At 59.4% G+C, this 24,080-nt stretch overlaps 1 protein-coding gene across 3 annotated transcripts in view; it reads left to right on the top strand.

Annotated features, from left to right (window-relative positions):
• The first annotated feature begins 250 nt into the window (after positions 1-250).
• The window catches only part of RASGRF1 (Ras protein specific guanine nucleotide releasing factor 1), a 30,359-nt gene continuing 6,529 nt past the window's right edge, over positions 251-24,080 (top strand). The window contains exons 1-20 of one of the 3 annotated variants that reach the window (XM_027666749.1): positions 251-857; positions 9,649-9,755; positions 10,623-10,770; positions 12,462-12,554; positions 13,600-13,853; positions 14,122-14,201; positions 14,579-14,772; positions 15,180-15,289; positions 15,475-15,593; positions 16,013-16,173; positions 16,988-17,051; positions 17,741-17,877; positions 19,002-19,084; positions 19,757-19,966; positions 20,470-20,840; positions 21,157-21,282; positions 21,408-21,578; positions 21,931-22,043; positions 22,633-22,745; positions 23,358-23,418. In XM_027666749.1, the coding sequence (XP_027522550.1) occupies positions 582-857; positions 9,649-9,755; positions 10,623-10,770; positions 12,462-12,554; positions 13,600-13,853; positions 14,122-14,201; positions 14,579-14,772; positions 15,180-15,289; positions 15,475-15,593; positions 16,013-16,173; positions 16,988-17,051; positions 17,741-17,877; positions 19,002-19,084; positions 19,757-19,966; positions 20,470-20,840; positions 21,157-21,282; positions 21,408-21,578; positions 21,931-22,043; positions 22,633-22,745; positions 23,358-23,418 (2,991 nt within the window). In that variant the 5' untranslated portion in view covers positions 251-581. Of the gene's footprint in view, positions 858-9,648; positions 9,756-10,622; positions 10,771-12,461; positions 12,555-13,599; positions 13,854-14,121; positions 14,202-14,578; positions 14,773-15,179; positions 15,290-15,474; positions 15,594-16,012; positions 16,174-16,987; positions 17,052-17,740; positions 17,878-19,001; positions 19,085-19,717; positions 19,967-20,469; positions 20,841-21,156; positions 21,283-21,407; positions 21,579-21,930; positions 22,044-22,632; positions 22,746-23,357; positions 23,419-24,080 lie in introns of all 3 variants that reach the window. The other 2 variants (XM_027666748.1, XM_027666747.1) reach the window with 2 other exon arrangements.

The following is a 24,080-nucleotide window of genomic DNA, read 5'->3' as shown; positions in this document are numbered from 1 at the left end:
GGTTCTGCGAGCCCGGGGGTCTCTCTCGGTCCGGGGTTCCCTTGCGGTGAGAGCGGAGCGGTGGCGGTGCTGACGGTGCTGACGGTGCTGACGGTGCTGACGGTGCTGACGGTGCTGACGGTGCTGGCGGCGGCCCCGGCATCCCGCGGCCCGGGGGCGGCCCCGGCGAGCGCAACGCGGCGCGACCACCCCCGCAGCCGGCGGCAGCGCGGGAGGCAGGGAAGGAGGCAGGGAAGGAGGCAGGGAAGGAGGGAGGCAGGGAAGGAGGGCCGCGGCTCCGCTGGGCTCGGCGCGGCTCCGCTCGGCGCTGACGGTCCCCGGTGCCGCCGCCGTCACTCGCCCCGCCCGTTCCGCGGCTCCGCGCGGCGGGTGCGGGACGCGGCGCTCGCCGGCACAGCCGGGGGAGCTCAGCGGGGCCGGGCCGCGGGATGAGCGCCCGGCAGCTCCCCGGGGGCAGCGGGGGCCGCTGATGCTGCGGGGGCCGCGGGGTCTGCGGGGACCGCGGGGTCTGCGGGGGCGGCGGGGGCGGCTCGGCGCGGCCCCGCCCGCGGCGGGGGCCATGTGAGCGCGGTGCCGGCAGGATGCAGAAGGGGATGCGGCTCAATGACGGGCACGTCGCCCACCTGGGGCTGCTGGCGAAGAAGGACGGGGCCCGGCGCGGGTACCTGAGCAAGCGGAGCGCCGACAACACGAAATGGCACACCAAGTGGTTCGCGCTGCTCCAGAACATGCTCTTCTACTTCGAGACCGACTCCAGCTCCCGGCCCTCGGGGCTCTACCTGCTCGAGGGCTGCGTCTGCGACCGCGCGCCCTCTCCCAAGCCCCCCCTCTCGGCCAAGGACTCCCTGGAGAAGCAGGTGGGCGATACGGGGGGCCCCGCGGAGGGGAAGGGGGGGATGCCCCGCGGTGGTCCAGGCCTCGCATCCCGGAGCTTCTGTCGCCCGGGACCTGCCCCACGCGTGACCGGGGCGGGGGGTGAGGATGAGGCCGGGCTGTGCCGGGGAGGGGGAATGCTCCCGGGGGCTGCAGTGCCAGGGCAGCGGGTGGGTTCGTTGTGGGGGTGCCGGGCCCTGTCGGGAGCACCCCCACACCCCTTCCCATCCACCTCCAGCTCTCGGCTAATTAACTGCCGGTAATTAGCGCGGGGCTGCGGCGCGGGGCGCCCCCCGGCGGCCGCTCGTGGCGCTGCAGAACCCCCGCGCCCCCCGCGAGTCCGCGGCGTGACCCCCCGGCCCCGCGGGGTTCGGGGCAGCGGCCCGGGCGGGCGGGCGGGGGGACCCTGGGGCTCCCGGGGGGCGGCTCCAGCCACGTCGCGGTTCAGCCACGCGGCTTCACTGTTTCCCGCTCCCCGTGTGTCCCCCGTGGTTTGCCGGGGGCTGAGGGACAACTCCCCCGGCCCCGCGGGGTGGGCAGCCTGGCGAAGGGTGTGCGGTGCTCAGCGCGGGGGGGCGCAGGGCCTTGTTTTTAGACAGATTTCACCCTGTTCCTGCTCCCCACATGAGCAGTTTGTGCCTCTATCCCTTCCCTGGGCAGGGGGAGAAGTGGAGTGGGGTCCCCCAAGCCCCCCATGCCGGCGCTGCTCTGCAGTGCCCTTTGCCAATGCTGATGTCTGCGGGTGATCAGCGCGGAAACACCAAAGCCTTCGCGAGGCCCTGGGAGAATCTGGATCCCTCCCCCGACCCCAAGGCTGCTGGGGACTCAGCCGTGGAGACCACAGTCCCCAACGGGCCCCGGGGTGGGTTTCTCCCCCCCCCCCCGAGCTGCTCCTTTCTCAGGTGGGCAAAGTGTCCTGGAGCAGCATGTTGTGGATGCTGGCAGCCCCCAGCGTGTTTGTCTGGGGGTGTTTGCTGGAGCTGGGATGCACTGGAGCAGCCAGGAGGGATGGGATGCAGCCAGACAGGGGGGAGAAGGGCTGGCTTCCAGCCTGGGGGGCAAATCCCCGGCCATTGCTTCCAAAACCACCTCCAGTCTCATTAGCGTGGACAGGAGCCAGCTGGATTCATCTCCTGACCGTGGTGTGTGGAGCGTGGCCACGCACCCCGTGGGTGCCCCTGGCACGGTGGCACCAGGAGCCCTTCTCTGGCAGCAGCCAGAGGGTCACGGCACTGCCAGCCCGGGCTGGGCACGTGCGGGAGGCACCGTGTGTTTTGGGTCCAGCTCTGCAGGTCTTGCATAATTCTTGCCTGAGCAGGCTCCGGAGAGGCAGCGGGAGCACTGCTGGCAGACTGCAGGAGGGGACTCATGGGCACCCACCTGGCACCCTGGGGCACGGGTCAGCCTGTGAGGACATCAGCCCCTTAATTCTGGCTCTTCCTGGCACTTGGAAAGCCCTGCCATGAGAGCCAGGCACCACTGCTCCCTGGCACGTTCCGTTCCCTCCCTCCCTCCCTCCTGGCTGGGAGCACGGGAATGTTTCCCTGTGCTTTGCCCAGCTGAGGCTCCTCACAGCCCAGCACGTGCACCGGAGCAGCCCTGGTGTGTGGCACCTCGGGGGCTGCGGCTGCCAGGGGGTCACACTGCTGTGGCTGTCACTGCTGTCCCTTCAGTAACAGATGTTGTGGGTTCCTGGTTTGGTGTCCATCAAGTTTGCCAGCCAGGTTGCAGTCGAGCTTCCTGGCCAGGTTGAAATCAAGCTCGGAATCAAGGCTTTGACTCCTCGTGTTTGTGCAGGAGGAATTTTCCACAATGCAAACACTATGGAGAGAATATCACATCCCCTTTCCAGTTCAAAATGCTCTTGCAGGGTTGATCCTTGCTCTAAATGAGGGGCTGCTGTCAGAGGGAGCTCCTGCCATGCCAAATATTTCCCTGGCCTCTGCTCCACGTGAATTTGCTGTGGTTTGGCTCCTGGCTCGTAATTCTGTGTAATTCCTTAGGCCAAATGTAACTGGAAGCGCGGGAGCGCTGGGTGCCCACTGCTCTGCAAGCTAATTAATGGGCCAGGGATGAGATAAGCAGTGAATATTGATGGTGCAGATCTGCAGCCTGGCCGGGCGGGAGGAGCGGGTGGTACGTGGGGCCGGCTGCGCTCCAGGAAGGGTCCATGTTCCTCACTCCAGGGAAAGCCCTGCCTTCCACCTCACCTGGTACCCAGCTGTGCCCAGCATCCCGTGAAGGGAAGGTGCTGAGGAAATTTCTAGCATTGCCTGTGGTCCCCATGAATTGTGTTTTGAGGGTGTGTATCTACCCGGGCAGTTCCAGCTGGAGCTCTGAGGACAGCGTTCCCTGCAGCAGAGGAGCTCCAGGTTTGGATTCCTTCCTTGCTGGAGTAGAGCCTGAAAGGTTCCAAATTTACTGCAAAGGAGAAATTTTAAGGGGTGGGGCTTTCAAACCCCCGCTTTTAAAGTGCACATAATGTGCTTTGGGGGGATTTTTTTCCATGGAACATGATGACTTTCAGCATGGGTACACGTGAGAATAGGGCAGCAAAGACATTTGGAAAACTGGAACACCAAAGACGGATTTGCTGCCTCTGGAAACTTAGTTTACTGCTTTTGCTGCAGTTCATTTTTCCACAAATGAATTTTCCTTCCAACCAGTTGGATGTGGAAGATATTTTATTGCTGGGTGAGGCCAGGCTGTGGCCAGGGGAAGGGTCTGTGGGGTGGGCCAGCGTGGCCCCTTGGCATGGGCATCTGGGATCCGACTGCTCGGGGTGGTGATGCCAGTGGTGCTGGGCTGAGCTGGGAGGGTGACCCCCCTTTTACCCTGCTGTGGTGTCTGGGCTGTGCCACCCCCAGCCCTGCTGTCCCTGGCCCCCGAGGGTGACGATGCTGGGATGTGCTTTCACGTGGCCACGTCCACGTGCGTGTGCTGGGGGTGGGCAGGATGGAGGTGCCCCGGGAGGGAGGGGACACAGCCAAGGTGAGATCCTGGAGGAAGAGCTGAGCAGGTGTGAGGTCCAGAGTTAATCTGACCCCAACCTCGAGGACTGGGAAGGCCCCGGCATCGGGTGAGGACTCTCCGTCGTGTGTCAGTTGGGCAGCTGGAATCACAGCTGGGTTTGCTCCGTGGATCCAGCCTGGAATTGGATTTAGAGTCACAGAATCACTAAGGTTGGAAAAGCCCTCTGAGATTGAGTCCAACTGTTCCCCAAGCACTGCCAAGGCCACCAGTAACCAGGTCCCCAAGTGCCACATCTCCATGGCTTTTGAAGACTTCCTGGGATGAGAACTCCACCACTGTCCTGGGCAGCTGTGCCAGTTTCCAGACCCGTATCCCAGTGCTGTTCATTGTTCCTAACCAGGAGCCCTCAGACAGAACCAGCGTGGTGCTGAGTCAGACAATGGCCCCCTTGGCTCGAGGCTCTGCAGCTCCGGGGTGCTGAGCTGTGTTCCCCCAGGCCAGGGCTGCTCCCGAGCACACACGGAGCCCGTGGAGGGCTATTTCCTGCCCCATCTCCAGAGTGCTATCCAGGGATGGGGCCGAGGTTATGTCTGGGCTGTCAGGGGTAGGCAGGACTCAGGAAGTGTTTTGCATCACAATGCAAAGCTGAGGTGAGCGTGCAAGGGGTGGGTGCTGTGGTTCCCACGGGATGGCAGAAGGCTTATGGACACAATTCCCACTGACACATCCTGGAAAGAGTTGTCTCCCATCTCCTGGCAGTGTGTCCAAACCCAGTCCTACTCATTTTCCCGTAGAGCCAAGGAGGGCATGGGAAAGCCATGGCTCTTCCCAGCCCCACCGGCACAGAGAGCATCGAGAGCACCCTGTCCCATGGCCCCCATCCCCAAGACACTGGGAGTGCTGGAGGGGAGTGCAGGCAGGGAAATTTGGGTGCCTTGGGGATCTGCAGTGTCCCCTGCCAGCCCAGCAGCTCTGGCTCTCCCGGAGCCCAGCCCCAGGCCCTGCTGATGGAGCCGTTCCTGGCGGTGGGAATGCTCAGACAGCTCTCCAAGGCATCCAGCCATGCCCAGCCCCGAGTGGGGGTTCACCTGGCTACCCCCACAAAGGAGCATCAGCCACCTGGGGCAAGGGGAATCCTTCTACCTGAACATGCCATGCAATCTAATTTTTTTGAGACTATAAATCATAATTTGTGGAACTAAACCTGAACTATTCAGCAGCTTTGAGGGAACGTTGTTTTTTTAATTAATTACTGTAACAAGCAATGCCATGTGGAGATTTTTGAGTGTGTGGGGGTGTGCTCGTGGTGTTGGTTCTGGTGTTTCCTGCGTGCCTGCCTGCCAGATCACTGGTTAAAATCAGAGAACATTTGATTTATTTGAATTTTTCTACAAATATTTCTGCCCATGACTCCAGAGCCTGCTCCACACAGGTGATGCTTGCCTCTAGCACCCATTTAAGAGCATCCTGACAGCCCATCCCGAAGCAAAGGAGGGAAATTGCAGCCTCTGGGATATTTTTTCTTACTGTCAGCACGGAAATGAGCTGCTGGAGCATCCGACTCCGAAGTCCTGTTTTCCCAAAGCACATGGTATGTAGGTCAGGGATGTTAAGAGCTGCCATAGCTGGCTGTGGATTTTTAGACTCATCCATCCAGAGCAGGAAAATTCTCCTCCTTTTGCCCTTTGTGTCAGCTGGAATAACCATCAGCTTCACAAACAGGCGGACGTGGATCTACCCGCTCCGGGAGGATGGAGGGTAGGCGGTTCCAGAGGGATGATGGGGGGCATTCCTGTGGGGTGGAAAGAATCCTGTGATGGCACAATAAAACAAGTAAAAGGTGACAGTCATTGCTTTGGTGTTGCTGGGGGGGTTCCCTCGTGGTCCCCCCACTATCACATGTGCAGTCACCAATGTGGGGATGCAAGGAGAGCAACTCCTGGGAATAACATCCTGAGGGGTCTGGCAAGTTGTTCAGGCAGAAGAATGCCCCACTCCAAATTTAAAAGAATTCTGGGAATAGGTTGGTTTTCTATTTTGGAAATAATGCATCATTTTAAAGATTATTTGGATTTATTTCTGAGTCTTTCTGCACATCAGGGGCCTTGGTAATAACCCCCCTCTGCAGCACGGAGGGCCCAGGGCTGTGGGTGGCCCAGGGGGGAGCTGGTGATGGTTGCCTGGGGGGGTCCTGGGGCTGTGAGTGCCCCTGGAGTGCTTTAACATTTCTCTTGGTGACCTGGAATGTTCCTGTATCATTACTTTGGGCAGAATTGCCGTGTCTCCTGGGGCTTCTTGAAGGAAATCCCTGGGGTTTGGGTATCTGGGCATCCCGCAGTGCTGTGCATCCCACAGCTCCTGGGTCCAGAGCGATGTGCCTCCCACAGTGGGGGCTCAGAAGGCACCACAGAAACAGGGGAGGCTGGAAAACACCCTGTAATCAGGGATTTCCTCAAGGAATCACATCTGCTTATTTTAGCAGGAGCAGAGGGAGAGGGCTGGGTTCATCCCCAGGGGAGAGGGGGGTTCATCCCCAGGGCTGTGAGTTGGTGAGGTCTGAAATGAGCAAAAAATGGGTGTGAGGAGAAGCAAAGGGATGCTGTGGGTAACTCGTGCCCTGCCCTGGGCAGCACAAACTGCCCCAGGGACACTGTGCTGGGGCCATGCTGAAGCCACGGGCTCATCCTGATGCTCCCAGAGCTCTGCGTGGTGCTGTGAGTGGCTGATCCTGTGCTGGTCCCATATGTGGGTCTGGCCCTGTCTGTGGAGCTGGTCCTGTCCATGGGGCTGGTCCTGTGCTGGTCCCATATGTGGGTCTGGCCCTGTCCGTGGGGCTGGTCCTGTCCATGGGGCTGGTCCTGTGCTGGTCCCATATGTGGGTCTGGCCCTGTCCGTGGGGCTGGTCCTGCTCCTCAGTGTGTGCCCCGTGAGTGCGGCAGGAAGCGCTCCCGGGCTGTCGGGTGCGATGTGTCACTGTGATGGCAGAGAGGGATCGTCGTTTGGGCGTAGATAAAAGGTGGTGGGAGTTTTATTATTCAAATATAAAATAACTTCCTCCTTCCCAGCACGCTGCACTTCCTGGTAATTGTGTGGGGATAAACGGGAGCAGCACGAGGAGTGTGTGCTGGAGGGAGCCAGCTTTGGATCTCTGGCGGAGCAGAGGTGGGGACTGAGGGGTCCTGGCTGCAGCCCTGTGGGGGTGGGAGGCCTTCACCCCTCATCGTCCAGCTCTGCTGCCAACAGCACTGAAACTGCCATTGGAAAAACCTTCCTGAGTTTTCGGGTTTAAATTGGATGAACCAGGAACTATCTGACCAAACCTTTGGGTGCTGGTGTGGGCAAAGAGGGCAGTGGGGCAGGATGGGCACCTGTGCAGGGTCCCTCCCCACATCCCTGCCCCTCTCCCTGTCCTGATCCCTGCCCTGGGCTCTGCACCCCTTATTTTAACCTCTGACAAGCCCCGAATCTGATGCTTTCCCAGGCCCTGGGGAAGGTCGGGCTGCTCTAACCTGGTGAGCTGTTTGGTCCTGCTTGTGGGTGCAGGGCTCTGAGTGGGTGCACTCGCCCACGGGAGCACAAACAGGTGCTGTGTCATCCCCATGGGACCCCAGGAGCTCACATGGATCCTGCACCATCCATATGCAGCACCTGGGAAGGTCAGTGCAGGGCTTGCCATCCCATCCCCTCTAGCCAGGCAGAGACCAGTTTTGGGGACTCCCTGTGTTGCTGGTCCTGTGGGGACTTGGCTGAGCACCAGCTGTTGGTGTTGGTGGATCAGGTGTGGGAACGTGCACACTGTGGTGTTGGGGTGGTTTGTCCCTGCAGCACCAGGAGCTGCCGGGGGCACTGGGGTGGAGAAAGGGCTCGCCCACACCTTGTTGTTTAAGTGGGGCATTTCCAGCCTTGCCAACCTGATGAGCTCTTCTTGATGCAGTTAAAAGTGAAGAGATGTGAGATGGGTGTAAAGGCAGGCACGGAATCACACTGTGCAGAGACTGCAGATACTGGTTAATTTTCCAGCAGTTGTCAGTAAAAGTCTTTAGGGGTGGGAGGGAGAGGAAAAGGGGTGAAAAGCAAAGGGCTGGGGAGCTGCTGCAGCTCTGGGGGTGTCCCACAGGCAGACACAGAGCTCTGGGCAGCCTGGGCACAGCGGGTTGGGGAAGGAGTGGGTGATGGATGATGGTTTTTTACCATGGGAATGGCTCCATAAGGAGAAAGCTTGTCCACGGAATCGGCAATAAAAGATCTTGCACCTAAAGGATCCTGGGCAGAAGTGAAGGAGCCGCATCTTCAATGGGTCCCTGCAACAACTAGTTGCCCCCCAGAGGTGAAAGCTGTGTCTGAAGGAGGGCTCTGCTGTGCCCCTGGGCAGCACAGGGTCCCAGCTGCCCTCTCCTCCTCTGCAGGACCCAGGGGGCTGGGTGAGCTCTGAGGGTGCTTCTCAGGCTGTTATCCTGAGACATGAGCCCTGGGTGGGCTCCTGTGCTGGGGGTGCTGGATCTGTCTGTGCTGCCTGTGCTGGCACTGCCCGGGAGCAGTGCCTGGCTGTGCCCCGGCTCTCCCCAGCGTCCCAGGCTCACCCGGAGCCTCCTGTGCCCATCTGGAGGCCCTTCTCCCCAGCACTGCTGGGCCTGATCAGGGATGGGGAGGGAAGAGTGTTGTGGCACGCATTGGTGTTTTTGTGGCACACGAGGGTCTGCGGCTGCCCACGTCCTGGGGGCAGGGGGGATGCCAGGCTGCTGCACCTTGGGCTTGGGTGGTTTTTTCCAAGATAGCTGTGAATTCAGGTCCTTCATTAAACCCAACGGAGGAGCAGATGATGTCAGGATGAGCTCGTTCCAGTGGGTTTGGTTTAGCCCAGTTATTCCGGGCAGTATCCGGCACTGCAGCGTGGTACCTGTTTCCTTGGAGACTGCAGGGAAGCAGAGGAGCAGCACAAACCCGGCGGCGGCACCGCACACAATTAGCACAAACACTGCAAATGTCAAGGGAGGCTAAAAATAGCCCCGTGCCGTGGCCACTCCCCCCCTGAGCCCCCGGCCGGGCGTGACAAGAGGGACCCGGGCTCTGCTCCCGGCACCTCCCGGGCGCGCGGGCAGGGACGCAGGCAGGGATCACGGGATCAAGGAATCATTAAGGCTGGAAAAGACCTCCAAGAACACTGAACCATCAACCTATAGATGCAGGCAGGGATGCAGGCAAGCATTATAGAATCGTGGAGTCATTAAGAAAAAGGTTGGAAAAAACCTCTAGGACTGTCAAGTCCAACCATTAACATATGGATGCAGGCAGGAATCATGGAATGATCAGGGCTGGAAGAGGCCTGTAAGATCATAAAGTCCAAGCATTGACCCATGGATGCAGACAGGGATCATAGGATTACAGAATCACTAAGGTTGGAAAAGCCCTCTAAGATCATTGAGTCCAAGGGTTAATCTATGGATGCAGGCAGGGATGCAGGTCCAGCTCAGCATCCTTGCTGCTCTGCTCCATTCCCCAGGTGAGTGTCCCCAGAGTGGCTGCTACAGGCTCAGGACTGCAGCCCCCTGCACTTGGATGGGTTGGGTGGGTTTAGGTTTCCGTGAAACTGGATCTTTGCCCCGTGGGATTTGCCCTTGGAGCATTGCCCAGCCCTGTCCTCAGTGGGGGCATGGCTCTGCTGGGGGCAGCACGTCTTGGCCACGCTCCTGGTGTTTCCAAATGTGTTTTTTAAATGAACCAACCCGTGGCAGGTCAGGAAGTGCTTTCTGCCGGCCCTGTGTGTGGTGTAACTGTAACTGTACCCTGTGCCTGCCCCCCCAGCACTACTTCACCGTTAACTTCAACCACGAGAACCAGAAGACCCTGGAGCTGAGGACCGAGGATGCCAAGGACTGTGACGAGTGGGTGGCAGCCATAGCTCACGCCAGGTATGTCCCTGTGCCCGCCCGGGGGGGACGGGGGACTGAGGGGGCAGCTGTGCCCAGGGGGCTGTGGGCAGGATGCCACTGAGCTGGGCACTGCTGGTGGGCACAGCAGAACACTTTTGTCCCCCAGCCCTGTGTTGGGGACCCTCATGTCGAGCAGGGGGCTGTGTTCAGCTGTCCCCCCATCCCCACCCCAGTCCCATGCCACTGCTGCTTCCTGTCCCAGCCTGGTTCCAAGCCCATCTGTGAGGGATTCACCCAGAATAGCAAACTGGCCAGGAGGGGGTTTGTTCAGTCTCCTGTCTGTGTGCTGTGGGAGCACTGGCACAGCCCACCTGTCCTGGAGAGGGGTCAGGAGCCAGCACGGTGCCGGTGCCTCTCCAGGGAAGGAGGGTGCTGGGCTGGCAGCGAGCTGTGGGGTCACGTGGGAGCTGTGAGCATGGAATGGGAGAAACACCATCCTTTGCAGCCCCTGATGAGACCAGGACTCTGTAGGAGCTTGTGCCACGTGTGTCCTTCTCTCTTGGGATGTGGTGGGTGACAGAGGTTGGGCCACGGGTGTTTGGGGTTTCTTTTGTCTTTTACAATTTCGCTGAGCTTTGTGTTGACCTGCCTGTTTGCCCCTCCTGGGGAACCCGTGTGCTCCCCAGACCGGTCCTTTCTGAGCAGCAGCATTCCCAGCTGCAGGGACTGCCTCCTGGTTTCTTCCCTTTGGGGTTCTCTGATCCAAAGGGGCCAGAGCAGCACGTGGGCAGCTGGGAAGGAGGACCCCTTGCCAAAGTGCAGCCCCCGATGCTGGGGTCCCGTCCTGGGTCCGGGGGTGGCTGTGGATCCGCGGGGCTGAGACGCTCACGGCCGTGTCTGCTGCAGCTACAGGAACCTGGCGACGGAGCACGAGGCGCTGATGCAGAAGTACCTCCATCTCCTGCAGATCGTGGAGACAGAGAAGACCGTTGCCAAGCAACTCCGGCAGCAGATCGAGGACGGGGAGATCGAGATCGAGCGCCTCAAGGCCGAGGTGAGGCACCCGAGGTGGCCCCGGGATGTGCCGACGCTCCTGGGGTGTCCCGTGGGCGGGCGGGCGACGTCCCTGTGCGGGCAGGCACCGGGGTGTCGTGGCTGGTGTGGTTCTGCTTGTTTGGTGACTCTTCACTGCAAAGAGGAGCAAGGGCATTGTCTCCCTTGGGGGTTTTCCTTGCAGCGGTGGTGCAGCAGGTGGTTGTGGCTGTGCTGTGCCAGCACCGTGTGAATGGGGGGCTCAGGGGGCTCCCTGGAGCCAGGACAGCTGCTGTGGAAAGGAAGGATTCACTCCAGCCAGGAGCACTGGGGAGTGGGCTGGAGAGCTGCTCCTTGACTTCTGTGAGAGGGGAAAACAGCCACTATATCATAGAATCACAGTGTCCTGTCCCTGAGCTCACATTGGTTTCACCTTGCTTGGTTTGGGCATTTTCACTCTTCCCCACGCTTTGAAGCAGGGATCAAATCATCAGCTTCTACTTTAATGCGCAAATTTTGCTCACTCAATTAAAAAAAACCCCAACAAACAAACCAAAATAAAACTGTGGCTCTGGCAAACCCCTTCCCTGGGCCCTTCTACCCCACGGGAATGGCTTTGGTGCCCACAAACCCTTCAGTGCAGGGGGTGTACAGGGGGTCTTGGGGACTCAGGGTTCCTTGGGAGAGCACACAGAAAGGAAAAAGCTCTAAAATCTCCTAAAATCTGATCCCATATAATGAAATGGGGTGAAATGGATGGAGCTGTGTAGGAGCTGGATCAGTGACCGTGAGCCCATGGCCACCACCTCCAGCATGTTCCTGCTTTTTCCAAGCAGTCCAGACAGCAAAACTCACCTTTGTTCCTCCTTTCTCTCCAAAATGGGACTTTCTCCTCAGGAAAGTCATCTTTCCAAGTTGTTTTTTTACTTCTTTTCTATAAAATCAAAATTCAGATCACATTTTCCCAATTTCCCACGTTCTGGATGGCACATGTGCTGCTTTCTTGCCTCTCCCTGTCACTTTCCAAGCGGTTTTGGCCGTGGGGGCCGGGACACGCGATGAGCAGAGGAGGGAGAGAAAGTACAGGGAGAAACAGTGAAACCAAAGCCGAGAGCTGGTGGCTCCGATCCCACGAGTGCGGGGAGCGTGGCCGGGGGGGCTGCTCTGCCTGCACGGCTTGGGGTGCAAACGCTTGAGACTTTTCTGCCATTTTCTCTCCACGTTGTGTTTATTGACTCGCTGCGAAGGCTCTTTCAGGAAACAGGGATGGGGTTTGGGTTGGGCAGCGGGCAGGACTTCCAGGTCCCAGTCCCAGTGGTGTGTTTGGGATGCTGGGGGTGCTGAGGAGCCAGTGGTGCCCTGAGAGCTCTGCCAGGTTTCTTCATCTGCTTCATCCACTTCAATCAAGTCCCCATCCCTGGAGGGATTCAAAAACTGTGTGGATGTGGCACCTGGGGACGTGGGTTAGTGGTGGCCTTGGCAGTGCTGGGAAAGGGTTGGACTCGATGATCTCAGAGGGCTTTTCCATCCTAAAGGATTTTGTGATTCCGTGATTCTGTGAGTTTGGGATTCCCATTAAGGCAGGACCAGCACGATGGGTCCCTGTGTCTGTCACTGGGGCAGAGGCTCGTGCTGTCCCCCAGCACGGTGGCAGCCCGGGCTGTGCTGTGCCCGCGGGCCGTGCCAGGCGGGTGCTCACCCCTGTGCCCACAGATCGCCTCCCTGCTCAAGGACCACGAGCGCATCCAGGCCAGCCAGAGCAGCGCGCCCAGCGACGATGACAGCGACATCAAGAAGATCAAGAAGGTGGGTGGTGGTGAGGGCTGCGCTCGGAGGGTCCCAACAGGCACAGCAAACGTGCTCCATGGGGGGCTGGCAGAGGTATCTGAGCGGGTGCCTCTGCCAACAGGGTTTTTTAGGAGGAAAATGTGTTCTGCCCAGCTGGGAGCCCAATCTGTTGGTGGGGCACTCCTGGTGTTCTCTGGATGCATGAGGCATTTCTTCTCGTGCTGGCTCCTGCGCCACCTCTGACATCTCCCCCTCCTGTGGTTGTGGTCACAGCTTTTATTTTGGCAGGCAAAGCCACCACCCCAGCAGCATTCCCACAGGGAGCGATAGACTGGCCCAGGCACCTGCTGTGCGTGGGGCAGAGGCAGTTGCTGCACATGGGGCCTGGAGTACTGGGCATGGAGCGGGACGTGCTGTGGGTGCCCAGTTACATGAGGAAGGGTCAGAAAGTTTTCTGGGTGCATCTCTGCATGTTTGGGTGCCCAGACAGGTGCTGGCTCTGGGGGGGTTTGGTGCCCTGGTTCACCGGGCAACCGGGGGTTATGGGTAGGGCTGAGCTCCCGGCAGGACAGTGCTTGGCATTGTGGCTGTGTCTGAGAGGTCAGGAATTAAATGGGATCTTTGCTTCTTGTAGGAGTCCTGCATCCATTCCTGGAGAGGGGAAAAGGGAAAAGGGGACATTGTCTGCAATAAGAAAGTGCATTTTTAATCGTGGAATCATGGAGTGGTTTGAGTGGGAAGGGACCTTAAAGATCATCTCCTTCCAAACCCCTACCATGGGCAGGGACACCTTGCACTAGACCAGGTTGCTCCAAGCTGGCCTTGGACACTTCCAGGGATGGGGAAGATCATCATTAAATCCCTCTGGGCAACCTGTACCAGGGATTTAAACAAGTTATTGCTGTATTCCCAGCCTAGAGGGTTCAGAGCAGCACCAGGAGGAGGCACAAGAGCACCGCCTTTGGCGTGGAGCCAGGGAACCTCCTGACTGCCCCGTGCCGAGTGGGGATCCCTGCCTGGCCCCCCAGCCCTGTCCATAACTCTCAGCCACTGCTCCCCTCAGGTGCAGAGCTTCCTGCGGGGCTGGCTGTGCCGGAGGAAGTGGAAAACCATCATCCAGGACTACATCAGGTCCCCACACGCCGACAGCATGCGCAAGAGGAACCAGGTGGTGTTCAGCATGCTGGAGGCCGAGGCTGAGTACGTCCAGCAGCTCCACATCCTCGTCAACAACTTCCTGCGGCCCCTGCGGATGGCTGCCAGCTCCAAGAAGCCGCCCATCACACACGACGACGTCAGCAGCATTTTCCTCAACAGGTGAGCTCCATCCTGGGCTCCAGGAGCTCTGCGGCATCTCAGGAGCTCCAGGCACCCGCTGCCCTCCCTGGGCACTGGGGCACTCGTGCCAGGTGGTCCCGGGAGCCTGCAGGGACCCTCTCCACCCTGTTGTGCAGCCCCCCACAGCCAGCCTGAGGGCTGCCCTGCTCCCCCTGGGCTGGGGCTTTTGTCTAAATCCTCGTTATCTGCCGCTTGTTCATCCGTCTGTTCTTGTTTTGGCTCAGTCCTGTCTCGGTTCCTCTTTCAGCGAAACGATCATGTTTTTGCACCAAATCTTTTACCAAGGCCTGAAGGCACGGATCTCCAGCTGGCCCACGCTGGTGCTGGGTGAGTGCCACTGCCTCCTCCTCCTCTTCCTCCTCCTGCAATGCAACAGGCATTTGCCAATCAGCAGGAAAACACATTGCACAGCGCGTTGTTGCTTGGTCATGTTGGTCACAGAGTAAAAAACCCCAGAGCACCCCAATTCCTGCATTCCTGGTTCTGCCAGGTGGTGGGATAAAGGGCTGGATGCCTCACAGGGAGGCTGGTGCTGGAGAGCATCTCTGTGTCCCATTAGACCCTCTTTAAACCCAAACTGGGCCGAGCTGGGTGTGATGGAAGGAGCAGGAGACCCGGGGGGTGCTCTGGGTGGGATCTGGGGGGCTGGGGGGCTGTGCTGAGGCCTGGAGCATCCCACCCACCTCCCCCTGCTCTGCTCTCAGCTGACCTGTTCGACATCCTGCTGCCCATGCTGAACATCTACCAGGAGTTCGTGCGGAACCACCAGTACAGCCTGCAGATCCTGGCCCACTGCAAGCAGAACCGCGACTTCGACAAGCTGCTCAAGCACTACGAGGCCAAGCCTGACTGCGAGGAGAGGACCCTGGAGACTTTCCTCACCTACCCCATGTTCCAGGTGACTGCTGGTGCTGGGTTACCCCCCAGGGGTGCCCAGGGGAATAGGATGAACAGTGCAAACTCCATCCCCACAGCTGGTATTGCATGGTGGGGAGGCAAAGCCTGGATGAAAATGCCCTGGGGATGGACCCTGGTGGTCCCACATTTCTCCTGGGCTATCACTGGTGCTGTGGAAGGATGCTGGGTGAAGCTGCTCCCGGGTTGTCCCACTGGGACAGGGACAGGGGAGAGCAGGGTCCTGGGCACAGCCCCATGCCATTCCCTTCTTCATTCAGCTTTGGCACAAGGAGCTTTGAAGCTTTAACCTCCTAGCTCGGAGTGTCCCCGGCCATGGTGTCCTCAGTGGCACTGGGAGCAGTCCAGGGCAGGCCCCCCTGACCCCCCACTCTGCCCCCTGTGCCGCAGATCCCCCGGTACATCCTGACCCTGCACGAGCTGCTGGCTCACACCCCCCACGAGCACGTGGAGAGGAACAGCCTGGATTATGCCAAGTCCAAGCTGGAGGAGCTGTCCAGGTGAGAGCTGCCGTGCCCTGCCCTCCTGCCCTGTCTGGGTGGATACTCCCATAATTCCCTAGGTGTGTCTTTCGTTTTGGCCATACCTGGTGCAGTCCCACCACATGACACTTACTTGAGTCCAAAGGGATCCACTGGAAAACTCGTGCAGATCCTATCCCAGCTCCAATTTTCTCCTCTTTCAGGATAATGCACGATGAAGTGAGCGAGACTGAAAATATTCGGAAAAACCTGGCGATAGAGAGGATGATCATCGAGGGGTGCGAGATCCTTCTGGACACCAGCCAGACCTTCGTCAGACAAGGTCTGTGCCAGCACCAGTGTCCCTCCCCTCTGCAGTAACAGGAGCCCCACGTCCCCATCCCTGTCCCTCTGTGTGCTCTGGTGGGCTATGAAATTTAAAAACATAGCTCAATTCTGAGTTTTCTCTGCCCTGAAGTGCCTCACATTCAGGCACTTTTGGCACTCTCAGGGAGTTCTGGCGCTGCATTTTTCTGTATCAGGGCTTAGAAGGTGCATTTTGGCTGTTACTGATTCCCCTGCCAGGGAAGCTGCTCAGTCCTGGCGGAGTGCCCTGTGGTGTGGGTGCAGGGGTGGGCTGGGGGCCGTGCTGGTGCCCACCCCCACGCTGGGCCCCATAACCGGGGGCTGGTCCCAGCCCGTGCTCGGGGGTGTCCCTCCCGGGCCGTGCCCGCAGCGCTGATGGGAGCGGCCCCTCCGCAGGGTCCCTCATCCAGGTGCCCATGTCGGAGAAGGGGAAGATCACGCGGGGCCGGCTGGGCTCCCTGTCCCTGCGCAAGGAGGGCGAGCGCCAGTGCTTCCTCTTCTCCAAGCACCTCATCATCTGCACCCGCGGCTCCGGGGGAAAGCTGCACCTCACCAAGGTGAGGGGGCTGCGGGAAGCCCGGGAAGGGGCTGCTCCCTGGGCATGGGGAGGGGGCAGAGGGTGCCCGGCTGATGTCTGAGCTGGCCGGGCTCTTGGTGACACTGGGGTCCAGGGACTGCCTTGCCCTCCCCTGGGGCAGCCCCAGGGGTGCCAGGCTGGGAGTGGGGGGCACCCAGACTTATTTGACATGGTCGTTGTCAGAGCTGAGTCACAGGAGAGATGAGAAACCACAGGATCCTGATAAAAGAATTTACCCTGATCTGCAGCAGAAACCTTGACAATCTATTCTGGGAGAAACTGGAGTTACAGCCCGGGGTGTCCATATCGCTCCCAGCTCCTCTGGCTGCTCCCAGGGCTCCTGTGTTTATTTGGGGAAGTTTGGCAGTTAATTGAGCAAGAATCTTACAGAAATTGCTCATTACTGGCATTAAATTATCAGTTTGAAGAATTACAGTCCGTGGCAAAGAGCTGATAATTACAACAACAGACTTTGGGAAAATTAAATTTAAAGCTTCTATTAAATAATTTATAAACAAATTAGTTGATCAGTTCGAGGGAAAAACAGCTTTTTCCCCAGTGAAAGCAGGCACTGTGCTGGGCACGGGCTGTGTGTGCCCACCTCCACCCCGGGCTGTGTGTGCCCTCCCAGGGGCATCTACCTGTCCCCATCCCTGGGGTGGAGAATGAGGAGGGGGGAATCCCCACCCTCCTGAACCTCGACTCCTGCCCCTGGGTGGGGGGCTGTGATGGGGTTCTGGGGGTTCCCCCAGTGCTGCAGGGGGTCCCCCTGCTGACCCCCCTCCTGCCCCCAGAACGGTGTGATCTCACTCATCGACTGCACGCTGGTGGAGGAGCCCGAGAGCACCGACGAGGACGGTAAGTGACCCTGGAGGTCACCCTGGAGGTCACCCTGGAGGTCACCCTGGGGACGTGCCTGGGGCCCTGCTCACCCCACTGGTGGGTGTGGGGAGGGGGTTTGGGCTTGTGCATGTCCCAGTGGGAGCTGAGCAGACAGACATCCCCACAGGTGAGGTCACAACTGCCCCAGGACCCCCTTTGCTGAGGTCACTGGCACAGCTGGTGCCACCAGCACAGCAGTGTCTCTTGCCACGCCCTGTCAGTGATTTTGGGTTTGGCAGTGTGGTCACCCCATGGGGGGGCTGGGGAGGTGACAGGGGTGCTTCCCCAGCTGGAGACAGGTGCCAGGGGTTGTGACTGGGGATGGTGGCAGCATGGGCAGCACTGCCGGTGTCCCATCAGGGGTCTGGGGTCCTCCTGCATGTTCCCACCATCTGTCCACGTGGCATAAACCCAGCTGTGGCAGAGCTGGAGCAAATTCAGATGCCAGTAGACTCAGTGAAGACATGACTGAGGTTTAATTAGGTTAATTATTTACTGTGAACCAAGCAGACACACACTAACAGAGATCCAACTGTCCTGGGGTAGCCAACAACCTGCAAAAACCCAAATAAACTCTCCTTAAAACCTGACTAAAGCCCACGCAGGAGGAGAGGGGGTGGGAAAGCCTTCACCAATCACTGTATGTGAATTTTTCTGTTCCAAAGCCAAAACATCAGGACAAGACATCGACCACCTTGACTTCAAAATCGTGGTGGAGCCAAAAGATTCCTCATCTTTCACAGTTATCCTTGTGGCCTCATCCAGGCAGGAGAAGGCTGCATGGACCAGTGACATCAGCCAGGTAGGAGCCAGCAGGGAGGGTTGTTGGGGTGTGGAGTCCTCAGGATGAGGAGCTGCCATGGGATCCCTGCTTGGCTGATCCCTGCTGAGCTGATCCCTGAGCCCTGCTTGGCTGATCTCTGCTGGGCTGCAGTGTCACTTTGGACACACAGATTAATGCCTGAGGTTTGCTGGGTGGCCACAGTCCCACTGCCTGCCCTGGGGCCGGGTTTGTACCCCTGGAGCTTTCCTGACACTGTTGGGGTGTTGGGACCTGCCATGAGCTGGGGTCTTGCTCAGGTGAAGCACTGAGCCCTGGGCACCCACCCAGGGAGAGCAGAGGGGCTCCTGAGGGCTGACTGGGCACCCAAAGCCTGGCCATTACCGTTGTGGTGTCTGGTGGCTGAAGGAGGAGGAAGAAGAGGTGGGAGGAGGAAGGTGACACAGCCACAGCAGGGTCTGTCCCATCAGAGCTCTCCTGCAAATCTCAATCTGAGCTGTGGGTTCCTCCTCTGACTCCAACACGTGGTACAATTTCCACCTGCTTTACGCAAATGACCCTGAAGATATTTTTTCCAGGTGGGAGGGAGAGCAGAGTTCCTGGTTCAGTAGGGATTGGCCCCTGCCACCTCTGCTGTGCCATGTCCTTGCCTGTGTCCCCTTGCTGAGCATCAGGCCACAAGGAGAGCTGTGGGGAGGGGCTGGGCTGGCCCCTCACAGGGAGGTGGTGGCTCCCAGCCCAGTCCTGCCTGCACAGGGGTCTCTGCAGGGACCTGCCTCTCGCTGGGTCTGCCCCTGAGAGCGTCCGGTCACCCGGGCTGTGGGGAGCTTCATTCCAGCTTCATTCCTGGGAGCAGGACCTGGCAGCCCTGGCAATGGCTTTGTGACTGCTGGCACACCTGGAGCCAGGCTGGGTCCATCTGGGAGAGCTCAAGGACAGCTCTGGGTGATGCTCCCCCAGAACAGGGAGGCAGGACCGTGGCCACGCAGCCCTGTCCTCAGGAAGAAGCTCCTGCCCTTCCCAGCAGTGCAGCCCCAGCCCTGCTCTCCTGTCGGACATGGGAGATGCAGTGAGCAGGGATATGTCTGGTCTGGATAAGGCCAACCTCCAGCTTTTCCCACACCACCCACCTGTGTCTGTTCCAGTGCGTGGACAACATCCGCTGCAACGGCCTGATGATGAACGCCTTCGAGGAGAACTCCAAGGTCACCGTCCCCCAGATGATCAAGTGAGTGCACACAGGGCCAGGACACAGCTCCAGTGGCAGCTGGAGTGGTCAGGAGCCCCAGGACCTCTGCACCCTCCCCGTGGGCTCCACGGGCTGTCTCCAGTGTGGTGATCAGGAGCATTAAATAGCTGTTGAGGGGTTTGTGTGGGATGTGCTTGGGGAGGTGAGAATGTCAAAGGGGAGAGCTTAGAGAAAAATATTAGTAGTAAAGAAAGGTGAAAGTACCAGAAGAGAGGGGTATGGGGGCTGCTGTCCCTGTGGGTGCTGGGGTGCAGGGGCTGCCCTGGTCTGTGATGGGACGTGTTGGCACGAGGTGGGCTGGTCCCTGCCGGTGGGATGGGGCAGTGCGGGGTGTCTTCCTGCCACATCAGCCACCCTCACTGCTGCCAGGCCTGGGAAGGGGTTTGGTTCATGTGTGCCTTAGAACAGTCCATCCACATGCCTCTGCCTGCTGAGCACTCTGCAGCATTTCCCCCTTTCTGGTGTGTGGGTTTCCAGATTGTCCCCGGGAGCATTCCTGCCTGTGTTTTCCCTGGGGACACCCTGTATGAACAAGGCTCCTTCCTGTGCCCATTTCTGTGGTCTCTTGGTTTCATTCCAGGCTGGAACCACAGATATCTTGTTTCTCTGCAGGTCTGATGCCAGCTTGTATTGTGATGATGTTGACATTAGGTTCAGTAAAACGATGAATTCCTGCAAGGTCCTGCAGATCCGCTATGCCAGCGTGGAGCGGCTGCTGGAGAGGCTGACGGACCTGCGCTTCCTGAGCATCGACTTCCTCAACACGTTCCTGCATTCCTACCGCGTCTTCACCACCGCCCTCGTCGTCCTTGACAAGCTCATCACCATCTACAAGAAGCCCATCAGTGCCATCCCGGCTCGGTGAGGCCGTGGGGCATCCCCGCAGTGCTGCCCTGGCACCCGGCCCGTGCCCCAGGGGTGTGGGGTCTGTGCAGGGGCTGCCCCCGCTCCGCGTCCCCTCTCTGTCCCCGGTCAGTCTCTGCACCCCAGCCCTGCCTGGCCCTGGCGCTGCCCCAGGATCTGTCCTGTCCCTGAAGGAGCAGTGGGGTCTGGGGGGACTGTGGCATTGCTCCATCCCCTGTCTGCATTGTCCGTGCCCCAGACCTACCCAGCCCTGGTGCCACCCTGGGGCTGTGTCACCTGCTCCCCGTGAGCTGTGATACCCCCACACTGGGGAAGGCGATGAACCCAAGCTCTGCAGGTGTCCCCCATCCCAGGAGGGCCATGTGGGGTGGTGAGGGGCTCATGCCAGCTCTGCTGTACCTGGGGGGATGCCCCTGGGCCCCAGTGCCACAGCGGGGGATCCCCACGGGCTCCTGGGCAGGGCAGGTGCCAGCTCAGCCTCTCCCTGTCTCTCCTCCGAGGTCCCTGGAGCTCCTGTTTGCAAACAGCCAGAACAACAAGCTGCTGTACGGGGAGCCCCCCAAGTCCCCTAGAGCCAACCGCAAGTTCTCGTCTCCCCCCCCGCTGTCCATCACCAAGACCTCGTCCCCCAGCCGCCGCAGGAAGCTGTCCCTCAACATCCCCATCATCACGGGGGGGAAGGCGCTGGACCTGGCGGCGCTGAGCTGCTCCTCCAACGGCTACGCCAGCATGTACTCCTCCATGGCCCCCTTCAGCAAGACCACCCTGGACATCAACAAACTCTACGTGTCCAGTAGCTATCCCAATAAAATCCCGGATGAAGGAGAGGTGGCCTCGGAAAAGCAAGAGGAGTCACTGCCGGGCAAGCAAAGTGAGTCCCTGTGGGTTTAAGGATGGGGGGGCTCCTGCCCAGGGTGGCCAGTTTGGGTGCATGCACGGAGAGCTCCTGCCTCCTGAAAACTCACTAATTTGCAATAACAAAACAAAAAAACCACCCAAAACCCCCTAACCTCAAAGAAAAAACCCATCCCAAAAAATCCCAGAGTAACCGCGGGACTGTACCTTTCTCATATGTGTTGGCTGCATCCCCAGCTGGAATGGGTCAGACTTCAGGAAAACCTGGAAGAGCTAAAATGTGGCTGCATTTGTGTCCAGCGGGTGGTAAAGGGGTTCCCTGTTCCTCCCAGGCTCAGAGGTGTCTGTCAGGGAAGAGTCAGACACAGATCCCAATCACAGTGATGAAGCCGAAGCTGAAACTTCCCCAACAAAATCTCCGACAACTCCCAAGTCCATCAAGTGCAAAAATTCATCAGGTAACAGGGGAGCCAAGGCCTGTTCCGCCCCGGGGGGTGCCCGTGTGTTGGGGAACTGGTGCGTGGGGGGAGCCTGTCTGGGCAGCAGCAGTGCCCGCAGTGGTGTTGGATTTCTCCTCCCCCAGATTTCTCGCTGTTTTCCTACAACAACGGTGTGGTCATGACATCCTGCCGGGACCTGGACAGCACCCGCAGCGCCCTGTCTGCCACCTCCGCCTTCGCCATCGCCACGGCGGGGGCCAACGAGGGGACCCCCACCAAGGAGAAGTACCGCAGGATGTCCCTGGCCAGTGCAGGTACCTGCCCCCCGAGGCAGCAGGAACACATTTTTGGGATACTCATTTCCACGGCTCTCAGTTGGGTTTCCCGCCAGGAACTCCCTGGCCAGGAGCAGCCCCGTCAGGGGAGCCCAGAGCCCCCCCAGCCCAGTGCCCCCCCCGCTCCGGGCCGTGTCCCGGGTGCCTGGGCACGGAGCTGCCAAGGGATGTGCAGGGTACGGGCACCTCGACCATCACACCCGTGGGCAGGTGGCCCCAGCTGTCCTGCTGCTCCCTGACACGGAGCAGCTCGGGAAGGGAGGATGCTCCTCCTGGCAGCCCTCCAGCAGCCCTGAGCCATTCCTGCACTGTGCTAAGGGGCTGCTGGCAGTTTCAGGCTTCCCCACGGACCAGCGGAACGGGGACAAGGAGTTTGTGATCCGGAGAGCGGCCACCAACCGTGTCCTCAACGTGCTGCGGCACTGGGTCTCCAAACACTCGCAGGTGGGTGCCAGGGCCTCTCTCCCTCCCTCCTCACCTCCCTCTCTCCCTCCTTCCCACAAGTGGAAATTCGGCTGCGTGCCGGGTAGCTCAGCCAGGCTCCAGCTGGAAAGGCAACTGGCACTTCTGTTTTCATGAAGCAAAGGAGTGGCCGTGAGCAGGAGTGGGGAGCTGGGAGCCTCAGTGGGGGGCCAGGCATGGGGTCCTAGTTTGCACAATTGGGGTGCAGAGGAGGGGAGCTGGATCTGCCATTGCCCCCAGCTGTGCCGGGGAGAAGGGGAGTCTCTGGGTTTGGTGCCTGTTGGGGGGCTAAGGCTGGGGTCAGGGTTCAGGCACTGGGTGCCTTCCCTGCTGTCACTGTCCCTCCCTGCACTGGTGACTGGGGGCACTGGGAGTGGTGCTGTACTGGTTCTCACTGGGAAGCCCCATGACTCTCCCAGGCTGGGTGATGCTGATGCAATGGTACAGAGCGAGCCCAGTGCCTTCCTGGCCAGTTCCCATTTACTGGGATTTTGCCAGGAAGAGGCAGCCCCTGCCCACAGGCAGTGTCACTCCCAGCACATTAACACTGTGGCTGTGCTGGCCTTGGCAGGACTTCGAGACCAACGAGGAGCTGAAGTTCCGCGTGATTGGCTTCCTGGAGGAGGTCATCCATGACCCTGAGCTCCTGACCCAGGAGAGGAAAGCAGCTGCCAACATCATAAGGTGAAGGGCTGTGGGTGGGAGGTGGCTCTTCCTGGACCCTGTGCCAGGTTCTTGCTATTCCTACTCACACCTGGGATCACAGCAGGCACGAGCGCGCCAGGAGGGGCTGTGTCAGGGGCTTGGGAGGTGCCAGGGAGGAGGAGGAGGATGGGTGGTGCTGGCTGCATCCAGCCATTGGGAGGTGTGACCGCCTGTGGTGCATGGCTGAGGTGTGATGTTGAACCCTGTGAGCACATGGCCCTTCCTGCTGTCGGGTACTGGGATGGCACCGTGGCTCCCATGGCCAGGGACCCTGGGCTCCTGCCACGAGCAGGGCAGTTCTGGCCACCCAGTGCTAGAGCCAGGGCACCATGTCCTGCTGCAGGGCTGACACACACCCCATGATCCTTGTGGGTCCCTTCCAGCTCAGAATGTTCTGTGACTCTGTGACAGAAGAGGCCATGTGGCCTCGGTTAAGGAGTGTTTTCCTTTTTAAAATGGGACTCAGAAGGTTCCTACAAAGCACACGCCGAGTGTTTCGTCCCTGCAAACCCCCAGAGCTGTGCTGCACCATTGGAGCTGTGGGGTCTGGTGCTCTCCCAGCCAGAGTAATACTGTCTGTTCCTGCCATAGGACCTTGACACAGGAGGATCCAGGAGACAACCAGATAACCCTGGAGGAGGTTGTGCATATGGTAAATACCCTCCCTTTCCTTCCTCCCTCCCTGTGCTCATGATGGTGGAAAGGGAACAGATAAAAGATCCTGGTGCTCCAGGACACCCAAGGAGAGATGGAGAGGAGACCCAAGGAGAGTCTCCAAGCCCAGTGTCTGGGGCTGCAGCTGCAAAATAGGGAAAGATTTTCTGGGGAGGGGCCAGCTGTGAGCACAGCTGGATCTGTTACAGGCAGAGGCATCACTAACCAGCTCGCTGGCATGTTAGTCCTCCTGCAGTCAGCAGAATGGCTGGAGAGGGCATAGAGACACCTGCCCACTGCCAGCAGTGCCTGCCCAAAGGGACACAGGAAAGCCCCAGGGTTCCCACTGTGTCCTCTGCATCCCCAAACCTGCTCCAGATCCAAGGGACAGGCACTGGCTCAGCTGGCATCAGCGTTGCTCCCCTAGGAGCAGAGCCCTGGGAATGTGCCATGGATTGAAAGCCTTCTTGGTGGCTGCAGAGCACTCGCTGCCTTCCTGCATTGCAAAGAAAACAAAGTCTGTTCCCAGAAAAACCCAAGAGCCACTTGAAACCTGCCTGGTGCAGCTGAAACACCTGAGATTCCGACCCTTGGCTCTGCCAACGGCTCTGGGGGGGGATTAGTCCCTCCTGGGGTTTGCTTGAGCTGTTGCCTATAACT

Source organism: Corapipo altera, unplaced genomic scaffold (assembly GCF_003945725.1).
Source record: "Corapipo altera isolate COAL_440 unplaced genomic scaffold, ASM394572v1 349, whole genome shotgun sequence".
NCBI classification, from domain to species: Eukaryota; Metazoa; Chordata; class Aves; order Passeriformes; family Pipridae; genus Corapipo; species Corapipo altera.
This window is presented reverse-complemented; position numbering and strand designations above follow the sequence as displayed.